The 21,142-nt window shown below is 40.8% G+C and overlaps 2 protein-coding genes across 3 annotated transcripts in view; both read right to left on the bottom strand.

Annotated features, from left to right (window-relative positions):
• Positions 1-21,142, bottom strand: part of LOC112080405 (equilibrative nucleoside transporter 1) — a 287,889-nt gene that overhangs the window by 148,159 nt on the left and 118,588 nt on the right. The gene's annotated exons all lie outside the window — the stretch shown is intronic.
• Positions 2,008-10,527, bottom strand: si:dkey-7l6.3 (uncharacterized). The gene is made up of 4 exons (XM_024146158.1): positions 10,022-10,527; positions 5,386-5,498; positions 4,337-4,463; positions 2,008-3,854 (listed from the first exon to the last, which is right to left on the bottom strand). The coding sequence occupies exons 1-4, from the start codon at positions 10,341-10,343 to the stop codon at positions 2,971-2,973; spliced, it is 1,446 nt and encodes a 481-aa protein (XP_024001926.1). The 5' UTR covers positions 10,344-10,527; the 3' UTR covers positions 2,008-2,970.

The raw sequence follows: 21,142 nt of genomic DNA, 5'->3' as shown, positions 1-21,142 counted from the left end.
ATCCTTATTGTGGCTAGCTTCACATAGATGGGTCCGACAAACATAAATCAAATAAGAACTGTCTTATAAATTAGGGTTATTTTAGATGACACCTAGCTATATAGTTAGCTACTGATGTCGTCTTACTTGACATGTCAAATAGTGTTATTTTACATGTATCTTTTTTGACACGCAAAGACCCAAACAACGTTCCATAGAAATCCTGGTTGAGAATGAAACAACTGAACAAATGAACAACGAAACAGCACAGCAAGTAAGTGAAAGAAATAGGTTTTGATTATGTTTTACTGGTAATGGGGACATACATAAATGCCAACAAAATAAAATTATGTTCAGTGTGGTGTGTGTAATCTTTTTTTAACTAGGCAAGAACCAATTCTATTTACAATGACGGCCCAATTGTGCGACACCCTATGGGACTCCCAATCACGGCCGGATGTGATACAGCTGGGAATTGAACCAGGGACTGTAATGACACCTCTTGCACTGAGATGCAGTGCCTTAGACCGCTGCGTCCATGTGTATGTGTTAACTATTTAACTGTACTAGAATGCTTAAAAGGCCGCAAGAATTATGGTATATCCTTATTGTTTTTTTTGGCAAGGAAAATATCGGACATCGGTATCGGCCAAAAGTGTCATATTGGTGCATCACTAATACAAACATTTCTGTAAACCAGTTTTTGCTTTGTCATTATGGGGTATTGTGTGTAGATTGATGAGAAAAAAAACTATTCAATCCATTTTAGAATAAGGCTGTAATTTAACAAAATGTGAAAAAAGTCAAGGAGTCTGAATACTTTCAGAATGCACTGTACTGTACAACTGAAGGAGTTAAACATGGGAACTGACCTCTTTATCTTCAACTGACCTCTTCAATCTCCAGCGGTTATTGTTATGCCATTACTTTTATGACCAGTGTTCTCCTGCTGCGACTGATTTGGATGGAGACCATCACCTGGTGGGACTGGTTCTGTAACAACAGCTTGAGTTCTCGCTTTCCCATCGCTTCATTGGGAAATTATAGGTCCTCATTTTCCTTTCTAATTGCAAAATTGCATAACCTTCCACAACTTCACAGATGTCAGCCACTGCTGCCTTGGTCAACACACCAAAGCAGGATGCAAACTGCTTGTGCAAAGCCTTGGAATTCCACATGGGATCCGGGTATTCTGTTCATTTTTCAGGGCTAGTCTGTTACAGTTTATTGTTTGACACTTTAAAATGTCAAATTATATTTGGGTGGTACTATGGATTTGGAAATGCCAATGTGCGAAGAATTTCTCCATCTGGAGAATAGCTAGCTACAAACAATAGGAAAGGTGCGAAGAAGAGATGCTTCCTGTACCCAAGTTTTAAAACTGCCCTCCTACGGCCTCCTCCACATCTCCTGATGTACTGGCCTGTCTCCTGGTAGCGCCTCCATGCTCTGGACACTATGCTGACAGACACAGCAAACCTTTTTGCCACAGCTCGCATTGATGTGCCATCCTGGATGAACTGCACTACCTGAGCCACTTGTGTGGGTTGTAGACTCCGTCTCATGCTACTACTAGAGTGAAAGCACCGCCAGCATTCAAAAGTGACCAAAACATCAGCCAGGAAGCATAGGAACTGAGAAGTGGTCTGTGGTCACCACCTGCAGAACCATTCCTTTATTGGGGGTGTCTTGCTAATTGCCTATAATTTCCACCTTTTGTCTATTCCATTTGTACAACAGCATGTGAAATTTATTGTCAATCAGTGTTGCTTCCTAAGTGGACAGTTTGAGTTCACAGAAGTGTGATTGACTTGGAGTTAAATTGTGTTGTTTAAGTGTTCCCTTTATCTTTTTGAGCAGTGTAAATATTCTCAGTCTTATCCATAATAATCTCATCATGTAGACTAGCATACTGTATCTGCGAGCTGTTGGCTAGAGCGCACGTGCCAAGACCAGAGTAGGCACATTTGCTATTTAATGCAACAGTTTGTGACAAAGTTCTCGGTAGAGTTGAAAATGCAATGGAAACACATTGAACACATTTTATTCGGTACCTGAAAACTTAAACGGAAAGGTAAATTGTGTGCACTACATCATCTGGCACTGATTTGTATACCCAACAAGTCAGTTTGGTGAAAACAGACCACTGGTTGGAAAACGCACATTTTCTTCATGCAGATTTTATAATTTTGGCATGAAAATCGCCAATTGGATGGAAACCTAGCTACTGACCCACAAAACGTCTTTATAGATTCATGATAGTGTTATTAGACAAAACGATGAAAGTGAACTTCAAAATTTGATGTCGTTTAACTGGGATTTGCAGCTGTTGAATGAATGACTCTGCTAGCTTCTGAACTTACTCATCCTTTAAATAAACGTTCCTACTGTCTGTATTATAAAAAGGTAAGTTTACTGGGAGAACACATTTTCTCTTACAGTTCTGGCCTGACATGAGTTATCTTCTTGAAAGCACACTAATAATGTTATATTGTTACATATAGTTACAACCCTTTGTAAAGCACAGCTTTTTTGAGAATTTCCATAGTAGGATATGATGCATTAGGCAATGCACTCTATAGTTCTTATCAAGCCTTTATGAATTGTGGTAAATTTAAAGTGTGACCATTATCGTAACAACTTATATGGAAGGACTGTTCCATTTTCAAAATACATTCCAGTGGTAATAACGTCTCATCAAATAGCTTTATTTCATTGGGTTAAATATTATCAACTGTATCTTTTCAAAGGCAATTAAATGGAACAAAAATTGAAATTAGAGCATCGCAATGTTAGACCATGTTTTTCACCTCCACCATTCTTGCGGAGTTCATCCATCAAAACATATCATCAGTGTGAAAATACAAAATAGCCTATTCTTCATGACTAATATTCAAACTTAGACGTCAAACAGTGTCAAGGTTCTGGTCTAATGCTTCTAAAAATGTTAGGCATAACTGTGTTCGTGGAGCTCTCAACTAGCCTTACACCTCACAGATTAGGGTGGTTTTTCTGTTGGTGTAACCTCAAATTTTGTTTCCCTGCAAACCTTTTACCACACTGCTCGCAGGCAAATGGCCGCTCTCCGGTGTGTACGCTCTGATGCGTTTTCAAATGGCCAGACTGGGTGAACCTCTTCCCGCACTGGGTGCAGCTGTATGGTCTCTCTCCTGTGTGAACCCGCAGGTGTGTCTCCAGATTTCGCCACGATGTAAAACACTTGCTGCAGAAAGTGCAAATAAAACGCTTGCTGTCTCTGCTGTCATACTTGGCCACAGCGTGAAGTCCGGCGGCAGTCATTTGATAATGGGCAGAGGTCAAGTCTGCAACCTTGTCAAGCAGCAATTCCCTGCGGTCCGGTTTCAGGTATTTCCCGTCCTGCATGGAAACCATTCCCAGCATATCCTGGTTGCTCCATGAAGAACACATATCCATTTCCACGTCGTAGGGTAGAGAGCTGACCATGGAAACTTCTCTTTTCATTTCGAAATTCCCAGCAAGAGAATTTGGACTACTGTCTGGTTCAAAGGGAAACCGTTTCCCTGTCGGGTGAGTAGAGGGGACGGTGTCGGTTTCTGAAGGGAAATCATAAACGGGTTCCACTGTCTCCATTTCATCATTCCCCCCCGGTGGACTGGACCCAGACTCACTGGGTGTCTCATGCAGCGTGTAGTCAAGGCTCAGGGGGTTCCATCTTCCGGCCGTGAACTTAGAACGCAAAAACTGGGGAGTCCTCTGAGAACTCTCGTTCCCCTGCTCGGATCGGTTACAACTATCCTCTCCACTTCTGTCCCACTCCCTCGTAGTCATGGTGGAGGTTATTCTGGATGGCCCTTCTTCACTGTCATCCACTTCACCATACGACGCTTCAGTACCTTAGGGAAGAGATTGGAGCAAATAGGGATGTCAAACAGAGCGATGAACCTGTGTTTCCATTGTTTTGTAAGGGGAGAAGTAGGAGATGTGGCTGGCAACAGGGTGTGGGTACATATTGCCCTACACAAGCAATAATAATGTAGATAAAGCTTTTTCCTATGTCTCAAAAACATTTAAAATTGGGTTGTAGCTCAGCCATCTACAACTAATGTCAGGGAGATGCAGTCGAACCAGTTTGGGCCACAACGCTCACAACAAATGATTGTCAGCATTGATGTGAGGAGCAATATTGCCAGTAATGGGGGAAATTGTGTAGGCCTACACTTAATTTTGTCTGTGATAATGTTAGGAGTGTGATTCAACTAAGTTCACTTTACCACTTGACATCGGGGAGAGAAAAGCAGTTGACATAACAGACAGAATTTGCAACGTCCATGCATTTCCACCTGGCTAACAATTCATGTGTACACCTTTCACTTACCCTTCTCACTGAATAGCAGAACATCCTGTGTGTCATTACTACTATCCAAGTCCCCGCCCAGCTTCTCCTCCTTGATTAAGACTATGTCAGGCCCGATCTTCTCCTCCTCAGGTACCTGCAAAACCACCTGATATGGCGAGAGAGCATATTTAATTGAAAATACAGGAAGATGCAGGGTTTGCAGAATGAGTTGTAGAGGCAGCAAAATTGGGGGCATGTACTGTGAGTCATGTTTAAAAAGGTAAAAGACAAACATTACCATAACATTTTTGTACAGACCAAGGGTGTCAAACATACAGCTCACGGGTCGCATATGGTTTCAATCCACACTGAAATGACTAAAACCCAATAAAATGTAACTATATTAATAATCTCTTCACTCTGTCCAACTTGCTAACAATTACCGAAATAAATGTTAGGTCAGAGAGGATTTAAAATTCGGAAAACAATGGATAGAGGACTAGCACATTTTGAAGGAAATATAAACACATTTTCAGTGCGTTCCTTCGGAGCTTCCGGGGCTCCCGAGTGGGGCAGTGGTCTATGGCACTGCATGTCAGTGCTAGAGGTGTCACTACAGACAACCTGGTTCGAATCCAGGCTGTATCACAACCATAGGGCAGAACACAATTGGCCCAGCGTCGTCCGGGTTTGGCTGGTGTAGGCCTCATTGTAAAATAAGAATTTGTTCTTAACTGACTTGCCTAGTTAAATAAATAGAAAAATAAAATAAAAAATTGAAGACCGAATGCAGCCTGCAGGGCAAAATTAGTTTGACACCCCTGGTATAGACATTGTGATTTCACCAGTAGAGATCATTACTTCCTAATGGAAAATGTCCCAAGACACTCAATGTAATGGAACCACCAAGTAATGGTTTTAGTTAGGTTGTAGTGGAAACCATTAGACTGCGGTCTAGTGGTCACTGATGTTTTTTAAGTTGGGGTCTCAACAGAATTTATCATCAATAAAACATGGATGGCAAAACAGAACATGAGAAAGCCATAAACCAGCTCTAATAAAGCTTCATTTAGACTTTTTTCTATTACCTCTTTATTTTCAGACTGTTCTGTGGCTTCCCGAACAGTTGTGATCTTTCCAGCTCTTCTTAGATTTTCATGTGACTGCTTGGTACAGGCAGCCCTTCCAGATGAAGAATGTTCTAGGACAAAGTGAGAAGTAGGCCTGATAACTAAGTAAGCTACAATATTGTAATGAAGACAGTATGTGCCATCAATGAATCACACATGATGGACAAGACCATCAAAACACACACACACACACACGACCAAAAGTATAAGGACACCTGCTCGTCTCATTACAAAATCATGGGCATTAATATGGAGTTGGTCCCCCCTTAACTTCTATAACAGCCTACACTCTTGTGGGAAGGCTTTCACTAGATGTTAGAACATTGCTGCAGGGACTTGCTTCCATTCAGCCACGCAAGCATTAGTGAGGTTGTGCACTGATGTTGGGCGATTAGGCCTGGCTCGCAGTCGGCGTTCCAATTCTTCCCAAAGGTTTTCGATGGAGTTGAGGTCAAGACTTTGTGCAGGCCAGTCAAGTTCTTCCACACCAACTGAGCACAGGGGCACAAAGTTGGAAGCACAGAAACGTCAAGAATGTAGTATGCTGTAGCGTTAAGATTTCCCTTCACTGGAACTAAGGGGCCTAGCCCGAACCATGAAAAACAGCCCCAGACCATTATTCCTCCTCCACCAAACTTTACAGTTGGCACTATACATTGGGGAAGGTAGCGTTCTTCTGGCATCTGCCAAACCCAGGTTTGTCTGTCGGACTGCCAGATGGTGGAGCATGATTCATCACTCCATAGAATGCATTTCCACTGCTCCAGAGTCCAATGGCGATGAGGTTTACACCACTCAAGCAGACACTTGGCATTGCGCATGGTGATCTTAGGCTTGTGTGTGACTGCTCTGCCATGGAAACCGATTTCATGAAGCTCCCAACCAACAGTTCTGCTGACGTTGCTTCCAGAGGCAGTTTGGAACATGGTAGTGAGAGTTGCAACCGAGGACACACGATTTTTACGCTCTACGCGCTTCAGCAGTTCCGTTCTTTGAACTTGTGTGGCCTACCACGTCACAGCTGAGCCTTTGTTGCTCCTAGACGTTTCTACTTCACAATAACAGCACTTACAGTTGACTGGGGCAGCTCGAGCAGGGCAGAAATTTGACGAACTGACTTGTTGGAAAGTTAGCATCCTATGATGGTGCCACATTGAAAGTCACTTTGCTCTTCAGTAAGGCCATTCTACTGCCGGTGTTTGTCTATGGAGTCGAGCAAATGTGTGCTCGACTTTATACACCTGTCAGCAATGGGTGTGGCTGAAATAGCCGAATCCACTAATTTGAAGGGGTGTGCACATATATCCTTTTGTGTGTGTATGTACACACACACACACAAACGTTTGGTTGTTTTTGAAAGAAACACACATTTTTTGTCTATTAAGATAACATCAAATTGATCAGAAATACAGTGAACATTGTTAATGTTGTAAATGACTATTGTAGCTGGAAACAGAAGATTTTTAACGGAATATCTACATAGGCATACAGAGGCCCATTATCAGCAACCATCACTCCTGTGTTCCAATGGCACGTTGTGTTAGCTAATCCAAGTTTATAATTTAAAAGGCTAATTGATCATTAGAAAACCCTTTTGCAATTATGTTAGCACAGCTGAAAACTATTGCCCTGATTAAAGAAGCAATAAAACAGGCCTTCTTTAGACAAGTTGAGTATCTGGAGCATTAGCATTTATGGGTTCGATTACAGGCTCAAAATGGCCAGAAACAAAGACCTTTCTTCTGGAACTCGTCAGTCTATTATGGTTCTGAGAAATGAAGGCTATTCCATGAGAGAAATTGCCAAGAAACTGAAGATCCCGTACAACGCTGTGTACTCCTCCCTTCACAGAACAGCGCAAACTGGCTCTAACCAGAATAGAAAGAGTGGGAGGCCCCGGTGCACAACTGAGCAAGAGGACAAGTACATTAGTGTGTCTGGTTTGAGAAAGACGCTTCACAGGTCCTCAACTGGCAGCTTCATTATGTAGTACCCGCAAAACACCAGTCTCAACGTCAACAGTGAAGAGGCGACTCCGGGATGCTGGCCTTCTAGGCAGAGTTCCTCTGTCCAGTGTCTATGATCTTTTCCCCATCTTAATCTTTTTTTATTGGCCAGTCTGAGATGGCTTTTTCTTTGCAACTCCGCCTAGAAGGCCAGCATCCCGGAGTCACCAGGTTTTTCTTTATTTTTAATATTCTCTACGTTGTAGAATAATAGTGAAGACATCAAAACTATGAAAAACACATATGGAATCATGTAGTAATTGTTAAACAAATCAAAATATATTTTAGATTTGAGATTCCTCAAAGTTGCCACCCTTTGACAGCTTTGCACCCTCTTGGCATTCTCTCAACCACCTTCACCTGGAACGCTTTGAGTTCCCACATATGCTGGTTACTTTTCCTTCACTCTGCGGTCAAACTCATCCCAAATTGGGTTGAGGTTGTGTGATTGTGACGGCCAGGTCACCTGATGCAGCACCATCCCTCTCCTTATTGGTTAAATAGCCCTTACACAGCCTGGAGGTGTGTTGGGTCATTGTCACGTTGAAAAACAAATGATAGTCCCACTAAGCGCAAACCAGATGGAATGGCGTATCGCTGCAGAATGCTGTGGTAGCCATGCTGGTTAAGTGTGCCTTGAATTCTAAATAAATCCTGACAGTGTCACCAGCAAAGCATCCCCAAAAAGTTAATTCCACAAATTAACTTTTAACAAGGCACACCTGTTAATTGAAATGCATTAAAGGTGACTACCTCATGAAGCTGGTTGAGAGAATGCCAAGCGTGCAAAGCTGTCAAGGCAAAGGTTGGCTACTTTGAGGAATTTCAAATATAAAATATATTTTGATTTGTTTAACAATTACTACATGATTCCATATGTGTTATTTCATCGTTTTGATGTCTTCACTATTGTTCTACAATGTAGAAAATAATAGAAATAAAGAAAAACCATTGAATGAGTAGGTGTCCAAACCTTTGACTGGTACTGTATATATACACAGCGACTTCGGAATTCTTTAGGTTACAGCCTTATTCTAAAACAAATTAAATTGTTTTCCCACCTCATCAATCTATACACAATACCCCATAATGATAGCAAAGGGTCTGAATACTTATGTAAATAAGGTATTTCAGATTCTTTTTTAAATATACATTTGCAAAAATGTCTAATGACCTGTTTTATCTTTGTCATTTTGGGGTATTGTAGTTAACACAATTTTGTACATCGCGCTGTAACATACAATTTACCTTATTTTAGTGCTCTAAAAACGTAATATGAATACCATTGTAAAGCACAATTTCTCCCATTTCCAGCAAAATCCAAGACAAGACCTTCATGCTGCTCGTCTCTGCATGATTGAAGGAGGCAATGAGCTCCGTCGGGTCTTTTTAAAAATTGCAGGTAGGGAAGCGATACCTACTGCGTGATAGTGAAAGGGGGAGATCAGCCGTGTGGGGAAACTGCTTTTTTTATCCGATCTGTCCAACTTATCACCTCTAAAATGTGTCATTACATATCTACTTGAAGGTTTGTGTCACAGAATGAGTTGCATTATTCATTATTGACACATCACAATTTAACGTACAGCGTCAGAGGGGTCTGTTTTTTCAACTCTTCTCCAATACTATCGGGTTATTACCATGTCAATTAACGCTTGAACAGAAACGTAGTTCACACCCCGGATTTTGATGCCAACACAGTCGCTACAGTTCTTTAGTTTTCATTGCAGCCTCGTTTGAATGCCGCGATTGTGCAAATTTGTGCGTAATGGGATTAGTCAACAGTAGATTGATGAGGAAAAAATGTATTTAATACATTTTAGAATAAGGTAACAAATTGTTGAAAAAGGGAAGGGGTCTGAATACTTTCCGAATGCACTGTATTTATATATAAATTCATTGGGACAGTTAAAATGCACTTCAGAACGATTCTGGGACATTGATGAAAAAAGTTTGTTTGGAGCCCTGTATGTAGCAAGCTAGCTACCTAACATTGCCCAAAAATCTGAAGTCAGAGGAGAAACAGAGTCTCCTGCAGGTGAGGACAGAGAGGAACTGTTTAACTCCATTACTGACTAAAAAATTATAAAAGTTGATTAATTGATGGTAGAATAAAACGATGTACTTGACTCATGATGGATATCTTCTCTTTCCATCCTAAGAGGGATAGATGACTAGGACGTCAGGCTACAGCCATAAATGAATTTAAAAAAAATATGAAATGCAAACGGTTGGGGCTTTTTGATTTATATACTCCTGTTGAAAATGTGATTATATTAGAGCAATGTGACTGTTTAACATTGTGTTATTTTACAATAATGTTTTCTCGGGGGGGGGGGGGATACATATTACCACTCACTATCAATCACTTATATGGTTCAGATTAAAATAATTTGGTGTGATGAACCAATAACGAAGGGAGAAATGCTGAGAACAAGGTAAAGCAAGTTTACCAGTTGTATTTAGATTGTCATTATAGAGACACCTATTGGAATAATGTGGCAACTCCTCTTAGCTGCTAATTTTTTGGGGGGGGGTTTAGTTTTCAGGCCTTGCAGGCATGTTAAACGACACACACACACACTTACCGGCATTGAGGGAATCAATGTTAGCTTGGTGGTTTGTTTCAGCCATATTCCCTCTCTGCCCACGCGCGATGATGGTCTCGATCAACTCGAGTTTCCTTTTCAATGCCTCATTCTCTTTGTGGCTTCGAGAGATTTCCAATTGTAAAACAGCATAACTGTCATCTACGAGCTCGCAGATATCTGCCACCGCTGCTTTGGTCAACGCATCCATGATGGACGACAGTTGTGTATGAAAAGCTCTGTAGTTGGTCATTGTGTTAGGTAGAAATTGGCGCATAGCTAGCATCTTCTCCAGCAACCATGCGACTTCTCCAGAGACCATAGGTGTTCTCCCGTGGAAATATGGTGTAAACAGCCTCTTCGAGATAAATCAAAAACGCAGATTAGGTTATCTGTGAATTTAACAAGTGCTCGTCGCAGATAATTGAGCTAGCTATCTAACAAGTTGTCCTCCTGAACCGCAACAAATAAAATAGATGTTCCGTTTTTTTTTCTTCTTCTGTGGTTTTTTTGGCGTTCACGAACTTTCAGAATAAAAGCCCTCATCTATGAAATTCGTCAGCGAGAGGGGATAAGCATCGAAGGGCACGGCCAGTGGCGATTTTAGCATCTAAATCTTGTTGGGGCAAACTCCCCATTTTTTTTTAGATGCATGCCAGCAAAGCCACAACACAACACTAAACAATACATTAAGTGCACTATAACGGCGACAAGCAGTACCCACAAACTGTTCGGGCCTACAAAAGGCTGTCCCAACAGCAGAGCTTTATTTTCAGCACCATGGAGTGAATTCTTACCACTGCTACACCTGGCTATCAGAGGAGCCTTGTCTGCAGCAAAACAATTAATTCAGCCTCATTTACTGCCTTTTTAAAAAACATAGCTGATATAGCTGACTTGATTAAACAAATGTAGTTTCTACTGACAATTGAGATTTACAAACTATGGCATTAGGGAACGATGAGTGGATAAGAGGCATTCCGTAATTTAGATTAAGACATTAATGAGCGAGCTAAGACGGACACAGTCAATATAATGTGTTCAGCACTTTTGAAATGTACAGTGACATAATTCAGAACATGGGCTGCTCTTACAGTATTTTCCCTGTACACCAAGTCAGAACCGTAGGATAAATAATGGGGCCATATAAGCAGACATTGAAAGCTCTTAATATTAGATGATGACATTTCTCAAAAACAGCTACATTTGCACCACCGAGTCAGAACAGTAAAGATAGGCGAAATTAAGAGGTGAAAATAGACCAAATTATTAGGGTGAGGCACATGGGCTACTAACATCTTATTACACAACATACACTTAGTTTTACTTTCTTAGCTACAGTATACATATCTTCCTAGCATATTACATCATTTATGCAGCAGCATATAAGACATTTTTGGACTCACCTATTATTTTAATTGCAACAAAACATATCAATACAAAAATGCATTATTAGGTGGACCCTTGTCCAACAGGCAGCGATATAAAGGGTAAAATACCATATTATAAATCAGATTTTAGTAGGCCACATTGCAATATTAAATTTAGCTGTGAGCAGCAATGAACTGGTTTCACAGGATGACAGAAACCCAGTTATCAATAACCACTCAGGAGGCCAGTGTCCCTCCAGAGTGGTTGAGTGCCGTGACAGCTTTTTTGCCCTTTGGCCTCATTCACGGGGCGCCCGCTATCGGTCACTTTCTCAAGCGGCAGCCGTGCTCCTGCTGTTCACGTGCCGTTTCCTCACACAGCCCACCCGCCATTCTCCAGACCGACGACACTACAGCTGCCAGGTGGAGACAAGACAATTTTTCAACTTGAAGCCACCGGCTTTCCTACTAGCTGTCGCCACTGATTTGTATATATTGATTGATTTTTATTATTTAAGATACATTGGATGCTATTTGAAAAACGTATGTGGAATAGTACTGTAAATGATTATGTGTATGCTAAATATATCAGATATCAAGGGCCAGTCCTGGTCACCTGGATCCACTGGTGACGACAAATCCAAATCCAGTCAAATCAAATGTTATTATCATATACTTGCAGGCTTCTCACACAGTGTGACAAAAGTGACATAGTAATCAAATAAGTAACATAGGAAAGCATTCAAATACATAACAAAGTAATATGCAGATAAAAGAAAATAAGACTTAAATGGAAATAAGATTGCAAAAAATTGCCTATAGGGATATAGTATGGATATAGTATGGACATGCCCATGTGCATAGTGAGTGGAATAAGGTACAGTGCAGTAGCAGCAGAGAATTATATGAAAGTATATACATTAGTACTGCAGTAAGGTGACAACTATTTCATTGGTCCGGTAGACAAAGGTAATTTCAGTGTGTACAGAATATAAATAAATGGTAAGTGTCACGTCCTGACCATAGATTGCTTTGTATGTTTCTATGTTTTGTTTGGTCAGGGTGTGATGTGGGTGGGCATTCTATGTTGTATGTCTAGGTTGTCTATTTCTGTGTTTGGCCTGGTGTGGTTCCCAATCAGAGGCAGCTGTCTATCGTTGTCTCTGATTGGGAGCTATACTTAGGTAGCCTGTTTTCCATTGTGTGTTGTGGGTGATTGTTTTCTGTTTGTGCGTATTGCTTGCAGAACTGTTTCGTTTTCTTATTATTTTTTGTCAATTCAGTGTTCAGTTTATTTTGTTTATTAAAATGGACACGTACCACGCTGCACCTTGGTCCTCCTCTCCTTCCACCAACGAGAATCGTTACAATAAGTGTGTGGTAGGGTGCAGTAGTCAGCCCAGGGTTCCGCTGTTGGAACAGTCTCGTGGCTTGCAGGTTGAAGCTGGTTTTGAGACAGATGGTCTGAGACTTGATGTTGATCCTCACTTGATGTTGATCCCTCTCCCACGTGCGCAACCGCCTCCCACATTCACAATCAGAGGCCCCTTTCAGGTAACGGGTGACCTAAATCTGGACCCCCTCATCCGTGGCATCCCTGGTTGGAGGATTCTTCCGAATGGAAAAGAAAGAACATTGTTACATTTGAATCGCACATGGTCTTACACATGAGTTTAAGAATTTACTTAAAAATAGAGAAAAGAAGTGTAACACATTTAATAATATTAAAACTTACTGTGAAGAATGGTCTTCAGAAACAAGTCTCTGAAACAGGTCTTATCCCCTGCCCCAGTCCAGGTTGTGGCGATGGCAAGACGGTTTGACAGAATGCAAGGTAGAGGGGGGGGGGGGGGCTAGCATGTCAGAGTGAACAGCTGTGTTTGAGAAACTCCCGCAACTTTTTATGAAACAACCTAACTTAACCTACTTTACTGCACTTTTTGCACCATAAGTCTCTTTTTAATACAATAGTATAATTTTTATGACAACATGTTGGGTTATAAGCGACTAAAGGCCTCCTCCCTACCGCACAATGAGACAGCCATAGCAGAAGGCACACGTAATAACGTGAAACTTTCAGAATTACCCTGGATCTGGGAGAATTATGTGTTGCTATAGCTGAGGATTTCAAGGCTTCTATTGCTGAACTGGATGCCAAAATCACGAGCGCTAACCGAACGGTTGCTTCGCAGGGCCAGAGTATTGTGGATGTTGAGAGAGAAGGTTGCTGAATTCAACGCTGGTTGGTTTGACGAGTTAGAGAAGCCATGGTCGTCTTTTCAGGAGAGTGTGCAGAGGCTTTCCGTGAAAGTGGTCGACTTAGAGGGCCGGTCCAGACATCATAACCTTCGCATTGTTGGTCTAGCAGAGGGTGGATGCTGGATCTCGCCACACCAACTTCTTGCCTGTTTGATTGGCTTGCCAGGTCTGATCATTGACACTTTCGAATGAATGTCCTTATATTCACCCCTTTTTGTTTGTTTTTGTTAGTTATTTGTTTATCTTCTTACGGCTGGAGGCAGTATTGAGTAGCTTGGATGAATAAGGTGCCCAGAGTAAACTGCCTGCTACTCAGTCCCAGAAGCTAAGATATGCATGTTATTAGTACATTTGGATAGAAAACACTCTGAAGTTTCTAAAACTGTTTGAATGATGTCTGTGAGTATAACAGAACTTATATGTCAGGCAAAAACCAGAGAAAAAATCCAACCAGGAAGTGGGAAATCTGAGGTTTGTAGGTTTTCAAAATCATTGCCTATCGAAGATACAGTGGGATATTGGTCATATTGCACTTCCTAAGGCTTTCACTAGAAGGCTTTCAACAGTCTTTAGAACCTTGTTTGATGCTTCTACTGTGAAGTGGGGGCGAATGAGAGGGGATTAAGTCAGAGGTCTGGCAGAGAGCCACGAGCTGGCCACGCGTGTTCATGTGAAAGTTAGCTTGCTTTCCATTGCATTTCTACAGACAAAGGAATTCTCTGGTTGGAACATTATTGAAGATTTATGATAAAAACATCCTAAAGATTGATTCTATACATCGTTTAACATGTTTCTACGGACTGTAACGGAACTTTTTGACTTTTCGTCTGCTCGCGCGTCATGAATTTGGATTTGTGAACTCAAGGCGCAAACAAAAAGGAGGTATTTGGACATAAATTATGAACTTTATCGAACAAATCAAACATTTATTGTCGAACTGGGATTCCTGGGAGTGCGTTCTGATGAAGATCATCAAGGGTGAAGTGAATATTTATAATGCTATTTCTGACTTCTGTTGACTACACAACATGGCAGATAACTGTTTGGCTTGTTTTGGTCTCTGAGCGCTGTACTCAGATTATTGCATGGTGTGCTTTTTCGGTAAAACTTTTTTGAAATCTGACAGAGCGGTTGCATTAAGGAGAAGTTTATCTAAAGTCCCATGTATAACACTTGTATTTTCATCAACATTTATGATGAGTATTTCTGTAAATTGATGTGGCTCTCTGCAAAATCACTGAATGTTTTTGGAACTACTGAACATAGCACGCCAATGTATACTGAGATTTCTTTATATAAATATGAACTTTATCGAACAAAACATACATGTATTGTGTAACATGACATCCTATGAGTGTCATCTGATGAAGATCATCAAAGGTTAGCGATTCATTTGATCTCTATTTTTGCTTTTTGTGACTCTTTGGCTGGAAAAATGGCTGTGTTTTTCTGTGACTTAGTGCTGACCTAACATAATCGTTTGTGGTGCTTTCGCCGTAAAGCCTATTTGAAATCGGACACTGTGGTGGGATTAACAAGAAGTGTATCTTTAAAATGGTGTAAAATACTTGTATGTTTGAGGAATTTTAATTATGAGATTTCTGTTTGAATTATGCGCCCTGCACTGGCTGTTGTCATATTAATCCCCTTAGCGGGATCTCAGCCATAAGTAGTTATACATTTGTAAAAAAAAAAAATTGCGGACATCCGGGCATGTATGTGTTCATGTTAATATATATGCAGATATAATTTGCAAAGGAAAGGGATGTATATGTATTTCTGTTTCTGTCTGTCTGTCTGTGTCACGACTTCCGCCGAAGTCGGTCCCTCTCCTTGTTCGGGCGGCGTTCAGTGGTCGACGTCACCGGCCTTCTAGCCATCGCCGATCCACTTTTCATTTTCCATTTGTTTTGTCTTTGTTTTACACAACTGGTTTCAATTTCCAAATTACATGTTCATTATTTAACTTCTCTAGGATAGGTGGCAGTATTTTCTCGTCCGAATGAAAAGCGTGGCCAAAGTAAACTGACTGCTACTCAGGCCCAGAACCTAAGATATGCATATTATTAGAATATTTGGATAGAAAACACTCTGAAGTTTCTAAAACTGTTTGTATCATGTCTGTGAGTATAACAGAACTTATTTGGCAGGCAAAACCCCGACGACAAACCATATAGATTTTCTTTTTTTGAGGTCACTCTCTTTTCAATGAGTTTTCATTGGGAATCCAGATTTCTAAGGGACCTTCTTGCAGGTCCTATCGCTTCCACTGGATGTCAACAGTCTTTAGAAATTAGTTGAGGTTTTTCCTTTGAGAAATGAAGAAGTAACACTGTTCAGAATGAGGCTTGAGGGAACTGTACTCTTTGTTAGAGGCGTGTTACACTTTGTTTTCCTCCGGTATTGAACACAGATCATCCCCGTCTTCAATTTTATCGATTATTTACATAAAAAAATACCTAAAGTTGTATTACAAACCTTGGCGTGATCCTGGACAACACCCTGTCGTTCTCAACTAACATCAAGGCGGTGACCCGTTCCTGTAGGTTCATGCTCTACAACATTCGCAGAGTACGACCCTGCCTCACGCAGGAAGCGGCGCAGGTCCTAAATCCAGGCACTTGTCATCTCCGTCTGGATTACTGCAACTCGCTGTTGGCTGGGATCCCTGCCTGTCCATTAAACCCCTACAACTCATCAAGAACGCCGCAGCCCGTCTGGTGTTCAACTTTCCCAAGTTCTCTCACGTCACCCGCTCCTCCGCTCTCTCTCACTGGCTTCCAAGTTGAAGCTCGCATCCGCTAACAGAGACCATGGTGCTTGCCTACGGAGCTGTGAGGGGAACGGCACCTCCGTACCTTCAGGCTCTGATCAGGCCCTACACCAAAACAGGTACTGCGTTCATCCACCTCTGGCCTGCTCGCCCTCCCCTACTCTGAGGAATACAGTTTCCGCTCAGCCCAGTCAAAACTGTTCGCTGCTCTGGCACCCCAATGGTGGAACAAACTCCCTCAGACGCCAGGTCAGCGGAGTCAATCACCACCTTCCGGAACACCTGAAACCCACCTCTTTAAGGAATACTAGGATAGGATAAGTAATCTTCTAACCCCCCCCCCCCTTAAAAGAGTTAGATGCACTATTGTAAAGTGGTTGTTCCACTGGATATCATAAAGGTGATATGCACCAATTTGTAAGTCGCTCTGGATAAGAGCGTCTGCTAATGACTTAAATGTAAATGTAAATGTAATGTAGTTGAAATGTTTTGACCAAACTTCCAGGTAAACTTTTGACATATTTTGTAGTCAGAGTTGCGCAAGTTGGAACCGGTGTTTTTCTGGAGTCAAACGCGGCCAAATAAATTGACATTTTGGATATATATCGACTGAATTAATCGAACAAAATGGACAGCATTTGTGATGTTTATGGGACATATTGGAGTGCCAACAGAAGAAGCTCGTCAAAGTAAGGCTCCTGAATTATATCTTTATTTCTGCGTTTTGTGTGCGCCTGGAGGGTTGAAATATTGTGGTCTGTGTTTGTTTGCTTGGGTGCTATCCTCAGATAATAGGATTGTTTTCTTTCGCCATAAAAGCATTTATGAAATCTGAACACGTCTGTTGCTGGAATTACAACAAGGTGTAGCTTTAATTGGTATATTTAATGTGTGATTTCATCAAAGTTTAAATTTTATAGTAATTTATTTGAATTTGGCGCTCTCATTTTCACTGGATGTTGGCCAGCTTGGACGCAAGCGTCCCACATATCCCAGAGAGGTTAACCCTCTTGTTTTCCCCATGGTTTTTGTGCGTGGATTTTTTATGTATGTTCGGTCGTTACTTGTGGGCTCGGTATTACGACATGTTATTGGAAATATTTGAGTAAAGTTACTTGTTGTTACTCCATCTCTGCTGTCCTGAGCCTGACTCCTCTGCACCAGCTATACCCAGACCAAACTACAGGTGAAGGTGAGTTGAAATTACAATATAATTAAGTTTTTTACATCTACTATGCATCGTTAGTATCACAATAGTATATATTTTAATTATAATAAATGAATGTTTTAATACAGGTATTATATAACTAATAATATATTATATATATATATATTATATATATAATATATGATATATATAATTATATATATATAATATATTGATATATTGGAAATGAGATGTTATTGATAAATGTTTTATTTATTTATTTGTTAAACGAGAATGGACTAGGGCCTACATTGTCACGTTCGTCGTATGAATCGTACCAAGGTGCAGCGTGGTATGCGTACATTCTTCTTTATTTAAAGAAAGAACACTGAACAAACTAACAAAACAACAAAACGTGAAGCTATATGAAATAGTGCAGACAGGCAACTAACATAGAATAAGAACCCACAAACACCAAAGGGGAAATGGCTACCTAAATATGATCAATAAATCCATGGGAACTAGCATAAAGTCACTTATGACACAAGCTAAGGACTGATGGGTGAAGTTGTATGATGTTGAAAGACCCGAAACATGATCCTAGGAAACATCCAATGAGAAACTGATGATGTGTCCAAAAGCACTGAGAGATGTATTCATCAAATAATTCAGTATACGAAATAGACAAGTATGTATATCTACTGAGGAGTACATTAAAAAGGCAACTGATTACCATAAGTAAAATATATCAATAAATGACCTCCCAGCTCCCAATCCCAGATAATGAATGTTCCTACATCAAAACGGATAATGCTATACCATTCTCTTGTGTGAGAACTTGGATTCGTCTATCACCACCACTCTCCACAGAGAACTTGACCCAATTTGGAAACCCTTCATCCTCTTGAACCTCCTCAGGGCTTCAATAATGAGAGGTAAGAGAAATGTTAGTGATATGAGAAGACTTTAGTGTCCCAGGGAAGCATGACCCTCAACTTCTCCCGAATTGTTTTGAGGTGACACTGCACCTGTCTCATGTGTAAATAAACCTTTAGTTTGAGTTTGTCTGTTGCTATTTTCACTGCAATGCATTGTAAACATTTTAATATTTGATTCAACTATCAGCAAAACAGGCTTTTTAAAATTCAAACTAATTGAGTAGTCAAAGTAATAATTGACAGATTGATTATCAAAATCATTGTTAGTTGCAGCTCTAAGAAAGTACTCAAAACACATTTGTAACAGCTTTCACTTAATTTGCCTGAATATTGTAGGCTCTCAAGAATAATAAATTAGGGCAGCAGCAGTGGTGTAAGACTCCCCAATTGTGCCATGCTGCCCTTCCCGGCATGCCACCTTGCCAAGTAACCTACATTCCTGTGGGAAACCCTTAAATTAAAAAAATAATAATTATTGAACCTTTATTTAACTAAGCAAGTCAGTTAATTAAGAACAAATTCCAATTTACAATGAGGTTGTAACTGAGCTAAAATGTCCTCAGAGTGAATATAGGTAAACAAAACTGGAGTCAAAATTGTTAATCATTTTGTGTTGATCGACAACTGTAACAATGACAACGCACCTCTCAACTTTCTCAGGCTTTTCGTCATTCTTGTCAGATTCCTTGAGTTCTGTGCAATGCTATCCTCTATCATATCAACTTGCCTCAAGTGTAACCCCTGTGCAAATTTTCAATATTGCAAACAATAAATTAACAAATCAGATCAATTGTATTACAGGACAATAGACACCCAAAACCTTTTTTCATAAATGAAACCCTCGACAGGCAAGTTGATCTAAAATGGCGTATGAGAAGAAGGCAGAAGTTTTAAGTGCCTCCAACCGATTGTTTTTTTTTCTCGTTTATTTGCACTGTTTGTAACTTTTTTACTTATTTTGTACATAACATACATACCGTCTCTTCTGACCGGAAATAACTTCTGGACATCAGGACTGCGATTACTCACCACGGACTGGAGCAGGGGTCGGGAACCTTTTTGACTAAGAGAGCCATGAAAGCAAAATAATTGGAAATTTATTTCAGTGAGAGTCATATAATATATTTTAAAAGTGAATTCAACTAAATGTCAGTATAATAAGCCTCTGAATTTATTCTTAAATAATGTTGTTATAATACTCACCATTAATGCGACTTCTGGTGCTGCATGGATTTGCTGATGTCTTTGTAGTCTGGTTGGTACTTGGTGAGATTAAGCTTCATGCAAGCGTTGAGGCTTTCATCCGTTAAACGTGATCGTAGGTTGGACTTGATGTTTTTAAGATGTGAGAATGACTGCTCACATGCATACGTAGATCCAAACATGGTCAATACAGCAATACTCACACGCTGCAGTGTGTGGTATGTGACAGGAAGCGCGTTCCAAGTTTTGAGAATCAGCTGGTCTTCGGGTTGAAGTTTTTTCATTTCTGTCCACATGTGCTTGCTCGCCAACTCCGCTTTCTGTCGTGTGATTCTTTCCAAATCTTCATTCAGTGACTTGAACTTATTCACCCACATGTCTGAGGCCTTCAGGTCAGCCACTTCTGCTTCAAAATCTCTGACGGAGACACCAGGAATGTAACTCAGGTCGGCTGTGTTCAGTGAACACTCGTTTGGAAGGGTGATGAACTTAAAAAGACGAGTGTGCTCACGAAATTCTCCAAAGCGTGCTTTGAAGGACTGTAGGAGACTGGATGTGCAGCGAGCTAGCTGGTATCAAAGTTTTGAATAGGCTCACTTGCTGTGCATGCATCTTTAAATTGGCTCAGTTTTTCAAAATGTAGTAAACGACCTGTTTCAAGATCCATGATGAAAAGTTCTAGCTTGTTTTCAAAAGCAAACACAGCTTGTTGAAGGGATAACACTGTATTTCCAATGCCTTGCATTTTCACGTTGAGCTGGTTCAGATGTTCAGTCATATCTACGAGATAGTAAAACTTGAGGAGCCACTCAGTTTCGGCTAGCTCAGGATGCTCGATGCCTTTCATTTCAAGGAAAGTCCGGATTTCTTTCAGGCAAGCCGCAAAACGGCTAAGCACCTTCCCTCTTGACAACCAACGCACATTGCTGTGCAAAAGCAGACCAGGATAGTTATTTCCAACTTCATCCAGCAGTGTTTTAAACTGGCGATCATTTAAGGCTCGAGCAACAATAAAGTTGATCACACGAATGACCAGCGACATCACTTCCCCAAACTGCCTGTCACACATCTGAGCACAAAGTGCCTCCTGGTGTAGAATGCAATGGAAACTTAGGATGGGTCTATTTTCATGTTCACGGAGAAGCGCCACAAATCCTTTTTTATTCCCCACCATACACGGAGCACCATCAGTACACACTGAGAGAAGTTTATCCATAGGTAGATTTTTTTCTTGAGCAAACTCCATGAAAGACTTAAATAAATCCTCACCTCTTGTGGACCCTTTTAATGGCAGAACTGCAAGACTTTCTTCGCGCAGTGTGTCACCAACAGCATATCTTGCAATCACGCTGAACTGCGACAAATGGCTCACGTCTGTTGACTCATCCAAAGCCAGGGAAAAGAACGGCGCTGCATTTATGTCCTTCACTT

Source organism: Salvelinus sp. IW2-2015, unplaced genomic scaffold (assembly GCF_002910315.2).
Source record: "Salvelinus sp. IW2-2015 unplaced genomic scaffold, ASM291031v2 Un_scaffold16312, whole genome shotgun sequence".
NCBI classification, from domain to species: domain Eukaryota; kingdom Metazoa; phylum Chordata; class Actinopteri; order Salmoniformes; family Salmonidae; genus Salvelinus; species Salvelinus sp. IW2-2015.
The sequence above is the reverse complement of the archived record's forward strand: the minus strand, read 5'-3'. Positions and strand labels throughout refer to the sequence as shown.

Coding starts and splice junctions, on each gene's coding strand:
- si:dkey-7l6.3 (XM_024146158.1), bottom strand. CDS start 10,343: ATGGTCTCTGGAGAAGTCGCATGGTTGCTGGAGAAGATGCTAGCTATG. Junction 5,499..10,021: donor CATTGATTCCCTCAATGCCG/GTAAGTGTGTGT, acceptor ACTTTGTCCTAG/AACATTCTTCATCTGGAAGG. Junction 3,855..4,336: donor TCTGCTATTCAGTGAGAAGG/GTAAGTGAAAGG, acceptor CTCTTCCCTAAG/GTACTGAAGCGTCGTATGGT.